At 38.8% G+C, this 14,436-nt stretch overlaps 2 protein-coding genes across 4 annotated transcripts; one reads left to right on the top strand and one right to left on the bottom strand.

Moving 5' to 3' along the window:
* Nucleotides 1–5: 5 nt before the first annotated feature.
* Nucleotides 6–6,947, top strand: rab3ip (RAB3A interacting protein (rabin3)). Of its 3 annotated transcripts, XM_033989021.2 has the most exons (13): nt 6–164; nt 2,182–2,281; nt 2,434–2,553; nt 2,635–2,801; nt 2,872–3,028; nt 3,367–3,462; nt 3,788–3,865; nt 3,952–4,155; nt 4,239–4,367; nt 5,235–5,347; nt 5,664–5,763; nt 5,874–5,943; nt 6,083–6,947. In XM_033989021.2, exons 3-13 carry the CDS (start codon nt 2,461–2,463, stop codon nt 6,163–6,165), a joined length of 1,290 nt encoding a protein of 429 aa, XP_033844912.1. In that variant the 5' UTR covers nt 6–164; nt 2,182–2,281; nt 2,434–2,460; the 3' UTR covers nt 6,166–6,947. The 3 variants fall into 3 exon arrangements, with proteins under 3 accessions (XP_033844912.1, XP_055087768.1, XP_055087769.1); XM_055231793.1 differs by lacking the exon at nt 3,367–3,462 and having other exon boundaries at nt 12–164; XM_055231794.1 differs by lacking the exons at nt 5,664–5,763; nt 5,874–5,943; nt 6,083–6,947 and adding an exon at nt 5,420–5,607 and having other exon boundaries at nt 41–164.
* A 483-nt stretch (nt 6,948–7,430) lies between these two features.
* Nucleotides 7,431–11,985, bottom strand: tmem19 (transmembrane protein 19). The gene is made up of 8 exons (XM_033989022.2): nt 11,776–11,985; nt 11,147–11,300; nt 10,723–10,836; nt 10,251–10,388; nt 10,100–10,176; nt 9,839–10,016; nt 7,702–7,911; nt 7,431–7,622 (listed from the first exon to the last, which is right to left on the bottom strand). The coding sequence occupies exons 2-8, from the start codon at nt 11,274–11,276 to the stop codon at nt 7,462–7,464; spliced, it is 1,008 nt and encodes a 335-aa protein (XP_033844913.1). The 5' UTR covers nt 11,277–11,300; nt 11,776–11,985; the 3' UTR covers nt 7,431–7,461.
* Nucleotides 11,986–14,436: the final 2,451 nt, after the last annotated feature.

Below are 14,436 nucleotides of genomic sequence, written 5' to 3'. Positions count from 1 at the left end.
AGTTTACATTCAGGTGATACAGCACATACTAAGCTACTGAATGTTTCGAGTTGTCCACAAACGCATCTTCTGTCAATCGGACTTTTTTCTTTCCCTTCATCAACACACGGTACGCTGTTTTTAATGTGTTTGTGGATTTTGTTCGATGTTCGCATTGTCAGCAGGTGAGTAGCATGTGCATGCCGTGTGTCATCAACGTTATGTTCTTTATTCACTTATTTTGTTAAGAAGTGGTTTAGTATGCTAGCTACACAAGCTAGCAAGTCAAAAGCTAACTGTTAATACATTCCAGGCGAGCTTATTAACGGTCTCTGTGTTAATACGCGCAGTATTTGACAGAGCATTATAACGTTTATTGTAAGAAACGTGCACAATTATAGCATTTCACAAATTGCTTCCTTGTCTCCGATTAATAATGTTAATTCATCCAGTTTGCTCCTCATCACTTCACACGTCAACTATGACCCACACGTTGGTTTATTTAGGTGTTACAGGCAAAGATATACTGCAGACCATGTCACTCGTGTTTAGCTTCGCTTCAGACTCAACCAAGATAGATGGCTCGTTTGCAGGAGAATCTAATGACACTGCGAAGACGCGGCTTCTCTGCATCTTTAATGTACAGTGTCGAGTATCAGGCAGCTGCTGGTGTTATGACATTCTCTCCTCCGTGAAACAAACTCATTCTAATTGTCCTGATGTCCTTATCTCATGCTAGATTTATTTCAGCCTTAATTTTAAACTAAGGTAGAACTAAGGCAATTTTAAACTGGCACCCCAATGAACGAGATGTTTTTGTTGTAGTTATTTGTCTGGTGTTTCTGTGTGCCTTTTTTGTTAATTTAATGCTATGAAGGTTAATGAACAGTTCAGTGGGAGAGAACAATGTCCACCTTTAGTTTTCAGAGGTTTTAACTAGCTGATGGAGCATAAGAAATTCAAAAGTTATTCAGTTGGCTGTTTTTTCCCTCCACTTTTTTCCACATGGGTACTACGCAGGCAAATCTGTGTTCTTCAGTAGTATATTGTAAATTATTATTAATATTCTATATTATGATGCCTGTTTGCTACAAAGGAATGTTTATTGAAATGCTTTTCAGTTTCACCATTTCAAATCTGAAACCCTTCCAAGTATCACGTGACGAGGGCATCTTAAACTTTAAAAAACAAACACAGGAGCACCCAGTGACTGATTGAGGGATGCTGGGTAAAGCTCCAGTTACTCCGAGTGTCAGGTTACCAATGAAAGCTTTCAGCCATGGTCTCTATGGTGATGAGCGGCAGAGGGCATCAGGGACTGTCTAGAGCTGTGGGCATGTTTCACATATTTAACAGGCAGGTGAGGAGGTGTCACCTAGATTTTGAGTGTTGTCATTCCCTTGACCAAAAAAACACCTTTCTTTGTTACAATAATGTCAAACAAGGTTAATAAACAATGAAAAAAATGTATTCAGGATTGGGATAGTACAATAGAACATGCAATTGCCACCTTTCAGTTATATAAACATAGTTCCCACGGTTTCACATAGGGCGGCAATGATTATTTTGACAGTCGATTGATCAAAAAAGTATTTGCCAAATTAACCGACTTTAAAAGGCTTGTGATTATGAAGCTAAAGTGGTGCTGCGTTAGGACATCAAGCAGACAGAGTATACTTAAACCAAACCAAATAGTTTTTACCACACATGTTATGTTTTGAAGTCTGTGTTTACTCAAAATAACACTTATTTGGTTGCTAAAATATTTTATGATTATTTCAATAATCAATTTGTTTTTAATTAGGAATAGTTGTTTCAGCCATAAGTAATGGCAAGTGTCTGAATGCAGTTTTTGTTTACACTTTGACACACCCACTTGGACACACAGTGAAACTTTGCAAGTCCTGGCTGAGCAAGGGACTTTGCCTTGACGAGGGAGTCAAAACAAAGACTGCTTGACTGCAACAATAGAATACCAAAGGTACCAATTATTTATAGAAAACCAGTCTACATATGAGTAGTTCTTTATAAAACAGATCAGTAAACCTGAAGATCCCAGTCAGTCAGCTCTGTTGCCTGTAAATTAAATGTCTGTTAGGTTTCTGGTCTTAAATGTGGCAAATGCAATCTTTTCAGTCAGGCTGTCCATATAATTAATTATTTTAAGGTAGTTGCATGTCTTTGTTCAATCTTGTTTTTCAGATTTTGTTGAGGGTTTGCATTCATCCATGAGCTGTTTTGTCACTTGCTTCCTGATGCTGGTATAGATACTCCAAACCTGTTTGACTATTTCTCCACTATGGTAAGCAAACATAACTAGTACGTAAATGCATTTTTGGTTATGTACTTTGAAATTTCCTTGTTCAGATTATATGTATGGCAACACAGAACATTTGTACATTTTGTCACTAATGAACAAATGTAGTAAACTCTTTCTATACTATATGATTGCAGAGTGTATGATGCCTAAGAGTTGCTGCCATGGCCTGCAGCAGCGGCAGTCAGAGCAATGCAGAACCTTTGGAGGGGTTTCATGAGGTGAACCTGGCTTCACCCACCACACCTGATCTTCAGGTACCCTATGCTGCACACAGATGTTCTATTTATGGGACTGTTTTCCATTAAGTGTTGTTGTGAAATTGTATTGTTATGTAGAACCAAGCTGAGCAGCGTCCTCCTGTTCGGCACAGCACTCCTCCAGCCTCTCTTTATCGCACCCACTCGCTTGGAGCGCCTCCTTCTGGTCTCCCCACCTCCCTGCGAGCAGATCAGCTCCCCACACAGCCCGTTTACTCATTACCAAGACACAGCCACAATGGAAGGTAAAGGTCATCTAAAACTAACCTTGTAAAAGTGTATATAATCCTTTTAAATTAATTGTCTGCACTCCAGTGTTCCAGGCCTGGAGGTGGACTCTGCAGATGGGGAAGATGGCGAGGAGTGTAGTGCTTTGAGTGACAGCCTCGCTCGGCTACACAGCCCCTCTGTAATGGAAGTCAGAGAGAAAGGTTATGAGAGGTTAAAGGAGGAACTTGCCAAGGCCCAAAGGGTAAGACACATTTGTACATGGTCTTTAGTCATGGTTTATTCGGACAGTTACTTTGTTAGTGAATGTGGGTCATCAAAATGTCACAAAATTAGCTATTATTCAGGCCAGTTGTGGTACTTCAAATGTTTTTGTTTTTAATTTGTTAATTATTTGTGCTAAGACATTATTTATTATTATTTTTGTTTATTCGTCAGTTTAATTTGTTGCCATGCATGATGTATTCATTTGCTGGATGTTTTTTGTCATTGTGTTTTGTGTGTTTGTGTGTGGTGCGTTTGGTGTATCGGTGTGTGGGTGTGTGTGTGTGATGTGTGTGTTTGTGTGTGTGTGTGAGAAAGGAGCTGCTGTTGAAGGATGAGGAGTGTGAGAGGTTGTCTAAAGTCAGGGACCAGCTTGGCCAGGAGCTGGAGGAGCTCACCGCCAGCCTCTTCCAGGTCGGTCTGCCACTCACCTGTGCCTGTCTCACTGCTGCTCCCAATAAGCTGCTTAAAAATCAAATTTTATTTTTCTTTTGCTCATAAACATAAACATGCTGTCAGTGACTACTTGTATGCAAAATATGGCTTGTACGTTATGGTCGTGTTTTGTAGCTGTGGATATGGGACTGTATAGGTGCTTTTGCTATAGTTTTTGTACATAGTTGCTGTTTTTCCAATCATTCTATCTAGATAAACGAGAGAAACAAGCTAATGGAGAGATAGAAAATTTCCTCATATTTTATAGTTGGAAACAATTGCTTAGTTGCTGTATGTTTTCTAGGAGGCCCACAAGATGGTTAGAGAAGCAAACGTTAAACAGGCCAATGCCGAGAAACAATTGAAAGAAGCTTTGGGCAAGGTAACATCGGAATTTATTTAAAACAAATATGTATCAGTGGTGAAAATGTGTACCTATTGTACTAATTTCTGTCTCTTGCTGGGTAGATTGACGTCCTCCAGGCTGAGGTGCAGGCACTGAAGACCCTGGTCCTCTCCTCTCCAACCTCCCCAGTGGGTGAACTCCCCTCCAGTGGGGGGAAGACACCTTTCAGGAAGGGGCACAGCAGGAACAAGAGCACTTCCTCTGCCATTCTAGGCACACAACCGGACCCATCGGCAACACAGCCGATAGTCCGAGAGTGTCGAGAGGTTGGTTTGCTGTATTGGACATCAGCAAGATTGGCATAATGTTTGTTTTTTACTTTTTTAGTTGTTCTCTGTCAAATGTGTAGGTGGACAGTCACTTGTTCAATGAATTCAAACTATGGAAGGAAGAGCCAACGCTGGACCGAAACTGCAACTTTTTGGAGAGAATTTATCGTGAGGACATCTACCCATGTCTCACTTTCAACAAAAGTGAGGTATGTCATATCCCTTGTTTCAATGAATTACCAAAAAAAACATTGCCTGGTTAAATGCGAAACTAAAACACAATTATACCAACCAGATTTTTGTGTTGTTTTAGTTTGTAAGCCCTGTAACAATATGCACTGTCCCTGAATACAGTCCTTTTAATGTTATATTAATATAATAGCTGTAATTACATTGTAAATATGCCACATTATAGGCTTTAATAATAAAGGCACCTTCATCTATAAAGTCTATAATCAAAACTTTCTTTCTGTGGTCTCTAGGCACATACCACAATTACAAAACATTACAAATAACATAGAAAAGCACACTTTACATTTGAGGGCAAATGCCAGGACTAGACTTGAAAAGACTTGATTTTGTATTTAATCACTCCTGACACATCCGCAGGGAACATTCAGGGCTTTCAGCACCACCCTCATAACTTTCGTAACTTTCGTTTTCCTTCATCCATGTACCTGATTTTTACTTTCTTAAAAACATGAAAACTTACTTGACTTACTCATTCCAAGCATCTTAATTATTCACCGTGATGGGTTTTCACAACTTTCAGAGAGTTGAGTTTTTCTGATAAAGCTAACAACATGGTAATGCACACATCCTGAAAACACTTAGTTTATAATTAAATGCAGACAGCATGCAGCAGACACATTTGGACCTCAAGAGCTGCTTATATAATATATCTGTACTGGGGCAAATTTTGCTTCAAATACATGAAAAAATACTGTATAGGGCCTTTTAAGGTGCACTCTGAAAGTGGACAGTGATGGACATCTATTGAGATTTGTATAGCATGGTGAGACAGCTCATTATGCCAAATGGTAAACCAGGTAAACATTCTGCTGTTGGTCTGACAGTTGGGTGCAGCCATCCTGGAAGCTGTGGAGCAGAACACTCTCAGTGTGGAGCCAGTGGGTTTCCAGCCCTTACCTGTGGTCAAGGCTTCAGCAGTGGAGTGTGGTGGACCAAAGTAAGACTCACTCACATACGCACACACATGCAGACTTCCACACCTTCAACATCTATCCATCTTCCTCTTTAGTGGGCGATTGGCTGAGCTCGTCACGTAAGTCTATCATCATCCACATTTAAGTCTCTCCTCAGCTGTTCCTATGAACCCAACCTCCTTAGTCCGTCTGTTCTTATGGCCAGGTTGCAACCATGGGACATCCCAACGAAAACCTTAATCTATCCTTTTCTTCCTCAGTTACTTGCTTTTAGTCCCTTGCCTATTGCGTTAAACCACCAAGTCAGTACCATGTGCAATGTTCTGTTTGTCTTTATAGAAAATGCGCCTTGAGTGGTCAGACCAAAACCTGTAAGCACAGAATCAAATTTGGAGATTCATCCAACTACTACTATGTATCTCCCTACTGTAGATACCGAGTGAGTATATGTCATCTCTCTCTCCCTTTTTTACGAAATGCAGTAAACATCTGAAATTTGTTAGATTATTTTTTTTTTTTTAAAGCATTTTTTTGTCTCTTTTTATGTAGATCACAGCGGTGTGCAACTTCTTCACTTATGTGCGATATATTCACCAAGGGCTGGTTAAGCAGCAGGATTGTATGACATTTTAAAATTGATTCATTGATTGTTGTACACTTTTTAACATAATGTTTATGTTTAACACTCACTATATTATTATTTTATAAAAATGTAATAAATTCAATTACATAATTACATAACAATATTTGCTTTGCAGCTGAGCAGATGTTTTGGGAGGTGATGCAGCTCCGCAGAGAAATGTCTCAAGCCAAGCTGGGATACTTCAAAGATGAACTGTGAACTGGCAAAGCACTACAAAGAGAAAGCTCTACAATCACCATGGACTCTTACCTGACGTCCTTCCTCTTTGCAAAAAAAAAAAATTAAACTGGCCCTCTTCGTCTTGATCTTAAGAAAGCCCCACAGTCTTGTACCTTTTATTTAAAATGAGTGAGTGAACCCAAATTACCGGTAATAAAAAAAAAATATTAAAAGGAGCTACTAAGTAAAGAATTAAACATCAATATCAAAAGTACTTTAAATTACACTAACGTTTCTGCAGTAACACACATAGGTCCACAGGGGAAAACTGCTTCTTAAATGTAGTTTTTTTTTTGTTTTTTTTTTGAGTAAATTGGATTTTAAGTCCCCATCTGAATTCCACAATGAACACTTCAAATTATTAGCTTTAAACACACATTTTGCTTTATTTAATGTAAATTATTACTTTACATTTTGAACCCAACATTAATTTTAAGGAGCTGAATAGAAATGCATTATTCAAAATTGGTGGCAGGTGAGAATGAAGTATTAACCATTTATTTATTTGTAATTTATGCTGGGGTAAAGGCATGCATTGAATGCTAATCTGAAGAAGTATGATGTTTATAAATGTGTGAATGGTTTCCACAAAAACTGGTCTGGAATATATAGATTCCACTATGTATACCAAGTTTGTATGACTGCTTTGTGTAAATAATCATAGTATTCCCCATCTGTCTCCCTTTTATTCAATGTCAAACTTCCTGATTTGGTTTAGTGCCTTTTCTCTCAGACACAGAAATAAAATAAAAACTGTTTAAGTATGAAGACTTAATTGTCAGTGTGGATATTGTCAGACACAGTTAACTGACATTCATAATTAAAAACAAGGGTCTTGTAGGGTTTTCCAGATATCTAATTCCAAGAAAATTCACAAATACTGCAAGACGGAAAAAGTTTGTCGAACAAACATAGTTCGTACTTTTTCAAAAAGTGTTTACTTTTATTGTTTGTAACAGGAGGTGCTGTATACAGCTTTTCTTTGCCTTCATAAACCAATCTTACCTTTAAAACTGCATTACATACACTCTCAAGTATTACCTGATTATTAAAAAGGTACTTTTCACAAAGTAGAAACAGTCCAACACTTTATGTAACTTTTTAATAAGATACATATGATAGAATTAGCTCAGGTTGAATTTAGAGGGCTTCAAATGGGTGGCTCACAGAAAGTCAACAGCAAAGATAAAAACAAAATCATCAGGTTTTTAGAGGGTAGTGGACCATTCAGAATACTTAAACAGTGTGAATGTTGTATTAGTCATCCTCATTTTTCTATCGTGGCCAAGCACCCCAGGCTAATCCAGGCAAGATGAGTGCAATAAGAACTGAGGAAAACAAGTTCACTGCATTGTTGTCTAGAATTGGTTTCCCACAAATGCGCTGTGTTGTGGCAGACTCATAACTTACAACTTTTCCGATGCTTGAGTCAAAACCTGTGGTAAAATAGCAGTACAAATACCATTATTAAATGTTTAGTAGACCTAGTCGGCATAACATTGAAAAGGCTCCTACCAGAATACTGCATGTTAGCTCCAAGAAAAGAGTCAAGCATAGAACCCAGCAGTCCTGCCACACCTCCATACACAATGATAGGCCATTGAGGGTCAGCCAGGTGAAGATCACCAACAAACAGAAGCTGCGTGCCAAAGTACGCAACACCTACAACCAGTCCACCCAAGAAACTGGCAACCAGTCCAATAGGGGTAACTCCTCCATTAGTCCCTTCGAAATAGAAAGAGCATTATTTAATAATTAAGAATAATTACATTTTTTGTGAGGCTTGGCACCATTTGTTATGATAATAATTTTATATAACAGGTAAATTAGTGATAGTTATAATGGCAGCTAACAGGATGGAAAAGGTTTTAATGAAGAGTGACAGGTTATTTTGTACAGACATTTTTTTTTCATAATTTGCCATTCACCTACTTGAACTGCCACCTTATCATGGTGGGTAAGTTTGTGTAACTGAATGATCCTAGGCTAAAAACAAAGATCGTGACTTTGCCCAGTATGGCACAGCCAAGACCCCATCCTGGAGCCAGGCCTGTGGCTGCCGCTCAAATATGAATACCTGGAGGCCTTTGGTCTTTGCCCACGGGGCACAGCTGGACTTAGCCCGAAAGGACGATTTGTGTCTGCCCTCACCACCTGCAGAGGGGTTCACAGGGGTCAGGTGCGAAGAGGACTGGGCAGCAGTTGAAGACAGGTGTCTTGACAACCCAGTCCACAGACACAGCATCTGGCTGTGGCGACATGGAATTTTACCTCGCTGGGGGAGAAGGAGCTTGAGCTCATGCGGGAGGTTGAGAGGTACCACCTAGATATAGTTGGGCTCACCTCCACACACAGCTTGGGCTCTGGAACCCAACTTCTTGAGTGGGGCTGGACACTCCACTTTTCTGGCGGCTTGCTTATACCACCACAGTTCAACCGCCACATGCAATCCCAGGAGGAGCTCAAAGTAGAGCTGCTGCTTCTCGTCGAGAGGAGCCAGCTGAAGTGGCTTAGGTATCTGTTCTGGATGCCTCCTGGACGCCTCACTGGAGAGGTGTTCCAGGCATTCCCTACTCACAGGCAGGGCCGGACCTAGCTTTCAGGAGGCCCTAAGCAGAATGTGTTTCTGGGCCCCTAGGCAGTGGATGTAGTTGGGCTCAGTTATTGGTGACTCGCATTTGACAACACTATGACCATAGTAACCCTAACCTCTCATCACTTTGTCCATGACCAAAAGACTGAAATATTTTAATCTATCTTGTAAAACAGCCATTCAAAAGTACCTCAGCAGCCTCAGCGCACCTCGGGGGTGTAAACACGTAGATAAAACAAATGTAGGCAGCAGATATTTTCCTACTATATATAAAAAAACAAAAACAAATGTCATATTTATAGAGGGATATTTAGGCTGCTGTAAAGACCTGAGCACTGTTTCTAGTATAACTTTACATATTATATTATTTTCAATACAAATGTATGGGCTCTTAGGGGCCCTCTGGTGGCCTTGGGGCCCTAAGCAGCTGCTTAGTCTGCTTATAGGCTGGGCTGGCCCTGCTCACAGGGATGAGGCCCCAGGAAGACCCAGGACACACTGGAGGGACTCTGTCTCTCAGCTGGCCTGGGAATGCCTCAGGACCACCCCAGAGGTGCTGGAGGAAGTGTGTGTGTGTAAGGTGAAGTCTGAGCTTCCCTGCTCAGACTGCTACCTCCGCAGCCCGACCCCAGTTAAAGTGGAAGAAAATGGGCGTTATGTTATGATAAAATAGGCAAATCAGAAAAAAGAGGATGACTTAAACGAATGAAATACTAAAATAACAACAAACAAAAAATACAGATGCCCTAGTCCAGTAGTGCTTGAGGGTTTATTATACAGTACTCAAGACACGGCACTGTCTATGAAGGTTTTCAAGAGCTCCTCTTGATTTACTTTCCGGTACAAATTAGTCTTGGGACTACTCCTCTGTAAAAGCACTCTTTCACATAGACTGAAAGGCCTCAACTGTTTGTAATTCTTCCAAGAAAAAAAATGCGTCATGTTTGCTTCAGTCTGTATAAAAATTACAATTTGTTATACTAAATGGTGATTACCAACAAATTTAACATTGACCACTGAATCTTATAAGGAGATACTGCTGCTTCAGTGGGGACATACCTGTTGGGACCTCCTCCCAGTTTGTGATGAGTCGTGGCTTGGATTTACTCAGGACTGGACCAACTTCAGATGCCCAAGTATCCCCAGTGCTGCAGGCCAAAGCCCCCAGTAAAGACAGACACATCCAGGAAGCAGAGTATTGCTTTCCAAAGTCTATAGGGATCTCCCCTGGACCAACCTAGACCACAACAGCAAGTACGTAAAAAATGCATTGCAAACACAATATTTTCAACTGATTTAACAACAGACATTTAGGTGTACCTCTATCATATAAAGAAGAGCCAGCTCTGTGGGCACACCCCCATTACAGAAAACCTGAACCCAGTTTCTTTGACCACCTGTAGTTAATAACACATTCATTTACATACAGTTTGTGGTTAAAAGTGGGGTCAATTCAAAATACTGTCCACACCTTCTTTATACTCTGCATCAATTTTCTTCTTCTCTGCTCCTCCCCAGCGAGTCAGTTTGGATGATGTAATAAAAAATGCCAGTAGAGAGGAGAAGAAGCTGTAGTTGGCCATTGTCAGGACAAAGCCCACAAGGAGAGCTAAAACAACAAAGTATATTTTACCAGATAAAAAAAATATGATGGATTTAATCTTTTCATATATGACCATCAATGCAGTTTGTGTATTTGGTAACACAAATCCTTTGGGTTTTCTATGAATTATTTATTGATTAATTCAAATTCTTTCATCTCTGTCACACTAAAGCCCAGAGTTTTCTAATGAAGCTCAACATGGTAATTAGATTAGGTTTTTGGTATGGTGTAAACACTGTGGTCCACATGGTCTTCATAATCTATTAAAAATGTTGAAGAAGTAAAATTTAAACCCTTAAATTACACAATTCCAGTGACACATTTTGACATCCACACATACCTCCCAGGGCTCCTGACCCGTCAAGACTGCGCCTCTTCACGGCTCTAATGGTCAACACAAGTGGAACTAAAATTGAGAACAACCACCTCCATGGAGATACAGGCTGCAGAGTGCCTATGATGGAGCATACACAGTAAAGTGCAGTATGATGCCATTTTTAACTGTAACATGTGTGGTACATGTAATTACATAGAAATTAAAAGTATCTGAAATATCTAAAAGGTTGAGGGCTGAACAGTTTGTCATTTAACAGTTAATTTAGAAATGAAATGTACAACTGCTCCTAAAAGTTTGAGAATGTAGGACAGAAATGAAGAGGAGCACATGACTCGGATTCACTCTGAAAAAACTGAATGTTAAGAGGATTGTTATGGTTCATACCAACTGTCTGGTCGTGGTGCTGAAACAGCTGATCTGAGCTTACCATAGTAGGTGCTGATAGTGAGGGAGAGGACCCAGAAGAAAAGAGACAGTGCCAGGGTGGCACACAGTACAATCATATCAGTCATCATTTTGATGTACTCTTTCAACAGCAGATCCTTATCTTTATCCATATCAACAAATAGGACATAGGGCTCCTAGAAACAAACAGAGATCGTTTTTGATACACAGAGGCCTTTCAAACATTTTAAAGTTCAAAAGTGACATGTTTAAATACAACAGAATATTTGTCTTTTATATGTGGGGGATAAGGATTTTTCTTTTCCTTTTTTACATTTCACAGACACACGTATTATGAGTACGAATGCTTTCAGAAAATTCTGAGACGAGATCCCACAGATTTAATTCAAAATGCCTGTGGGTCTGATCAGGCATGTAAAATGAGCTCTGTGGACACGCACAGACCGTTGACGTACTCCCGGGCAGGCATGATGCTTTTGACTCGAGCTTAGACTTATAATGGATAATGAACTAATGTAAAATATCTCCAGAGTCTGGAGGCTTGGGCGACAGTCCGAGTGAGAGTCTCACTTCTGCCTCTTCCCTTCTCGGCAGAGACAAAGTTTGTTTCATGATCTCTAAGTTGATTAGAAGAGAGACGAGCAGACTCACCAGTGCCGTCCGAAGCCATGGTTAACTATCTGCGACTCGACGGGTTTTTGCGATTTAATCACATTAAGTCGATGATTCGTAAGTTCTTATAAATGGATTCCATAAATGCCAATGTTAGTTCCGAATCTCTTTCCAAAATTGATTTCTTCGATTTTACATCGCAGACACCTGGTGGAACTGTTCACACGCAGATAAGGGACAGGCGGTGTCATTTGTTGACGGACCGTTTTCCGGAAACACCACATGAATCTATCAAAATAACAAATTGAATATTTGCGCCTTATTTGACACCGGTCTCTTGCTTTTGCCATTTATTTGAATGTATTGATAACATTTATATTTTTGCTCTTTGGTATTATATTATATTGTGTGAGCGACTGTTTCAAGTTAATTTCCCTTTTGGATCAATAGAGTTTGAGAGATTTTTAGTCACGTGCAAAACTCACAAAATGCAAGACCACTTGTGTAATTACATGGAATTGTACGACGGAGTATAAGGGTCACTTAAATAAAAAAAATTATGCGAGCGCTACGAGAAAAAGGTCGTAATATTACGAGAATAAAATCGTATTTTTATGAGAGTATCGGCTGCTGCGTGAATGAGTGACCAGTGCGTTGTGTGTTATGGAGAATTTGGAGCATTTTGTTCAGATAAACTTTCAACTGGGGTTTATGCACGATGAAATACTGTGTCTTTTAGCCCACCATCACCACACTATCATTAGTATAAGTACTTTGAAGGGACACTACAAGCATTTGAGTTTGTGTAGTCGGAGGAACCATACAGATTTAGAAGAAGTTGCTATATCTGAACAAAATACTCCAAATTCTTCATAACGCACTATAAAGTCGTATTTTTATTCTCATAAAAATACGACTTTATTCTCGTAATATTACGACTAAGTCGTAGTCGTAATATTACGAGAATAAAGTCGTATTTCTATATATATATTTAGAATTGGATTGTGGGAGAGCCACAAAAAAAAAAAAAAAAACTTAAAGGACAAATGGAAGTGTTTGTGCTCTGTGCGGCAGGCTGAGACACACTTAATATAAAAGGAGACACTGCGCAGCTCACCTATGTCTTTAGACATGTGCAATAAACTGTAGGCTATTTACTCTACTGTGTACTGTGTAATGTCATCATAGCGACTAGGCTTTTATCATGCCATGTAAAGAGTGATCTTTCAGATTGACATAGTAAAAGGGGGGCTAGGTGTAAAGGACATTTCCCATAGAAATACACTTCAAAGAAAAAACTTGACTCCAAAAATCTGTTTTGAGTGTGCATGTAACCACAGCCATGGTTTTATATGTTGTTATTCTTCACATAGAACAACCAAGTGTTACATTTTGATGGATTTTCATCAGAGTAACAGGGTGGCCTTTTGATATATAAAATACATTTTTAAAAAATATCAGTAGGTGAGGAATATCATACACTTATGATGATCCAGTACTTTGTAATGAACAACGTATGTATGTAATCTGCATTTTAACAACTTGTAACAGAAGTAGAGCAACTATGATTTGGGGCACGCAATCCAGAATACTTTCTTTAAAATCATAATTGTTATCTTTAACTTTTTTAATGTAGGTACTTATATTTAAGTATTCTAGTAGTAGGGTCTTAGTTGTGTAAAGCTGGAGGAAATCAAATCAAATCCATATTCAATATAAAAATATACCAGTAGATTTGTTGAAGACTCTTTTACAAGGAATGAACATTAGCTCGTTGCTCCACTGATATTTATATGATAAATTGAATATTCTAATTTTTTTTATTATGTTTAATTCCTTTTAAATATTGGCTTGGTTTGTAATATTGTTTTTTGATATATTATTATTATTATTATTATTATTATTATTATTATTATTATTATTCATAATAATATTTTTTATTTTATTTAAGGTGCAAACTGTTTATTGATAGTACATTAAAAATGAAATTTGTCCATTTGAGAATTGTATAAACTGAAACAAATTTGTAATGGGTTGTCATAAAACAAAACTGTGAGTGAGTAAAATAAGCACCTTTAATTATCTTGAATTATCTTAAATATCTATCATGAACTAAAATTCTATTGGATCTAATAAACAATAACTTAAAATGCTTACCTACTGGGTTAGGAAGAAGGTGCATGGAGGATGATAAGGAAAACCTTTTTAGGCAGTTGCACAGTTTTTAAGAAGAGAGATGAGATCCACCCCTGTGAAGTGTGAAAGAGAAAATACATTGTGGGTTCATGAGGAGGGTGTAACATACTCAAGTGGAGAACACAAATAGCCTATTCAATGAACTTGTCATTTTGCCATGGTCAAAATTACAGTGGATATAGCCCAGAACAGTTAGGCTATTAAAGTTTTCACAGTTTAAGAACAGTTTAGTTCAAGCTAAATTGAAATTAGCCTGAGCTAAGAATTTGATGTCATAATTTTAAATGCAGGACAGAGGCCTATGCGTAACTGGAAGATTCTCTTCTGAGAGACATATTCAAACATATCCAAAAATCTTGAATCTTATCATTATTTGTTAGAGATTGACTCCACAAACTTTCCATATGGCTTAAAGTCCTCTCAACTGGTAACGATCACCTCAGCTGGTTCCTCTCAACGTGGAGGAGCCACTCTACTCCCGGCTTCTCCCGTGTGACTGAGCTA

The sequence above is a fragment of the Periophthalmus magnuspinnatus genome, chromosome 23 (assembly GCF_009829125.3).
Source record: "Periophthalmus magnuspinnatus isolate fPerMag1 chromosome 23, fPerMag1.2.pri, whole genome shotgun sequence".
Taxonomy (NCBI): Eukaryota; Metazoa; Chordata; class Actinopteri; order Gobiiformes; family Gobiidae; genus Periophthalmus; species Periophthalmus magnuspinnatus.
This window is presented reverse-complemented; position numbering and strand designations above follow the sequence as displayed.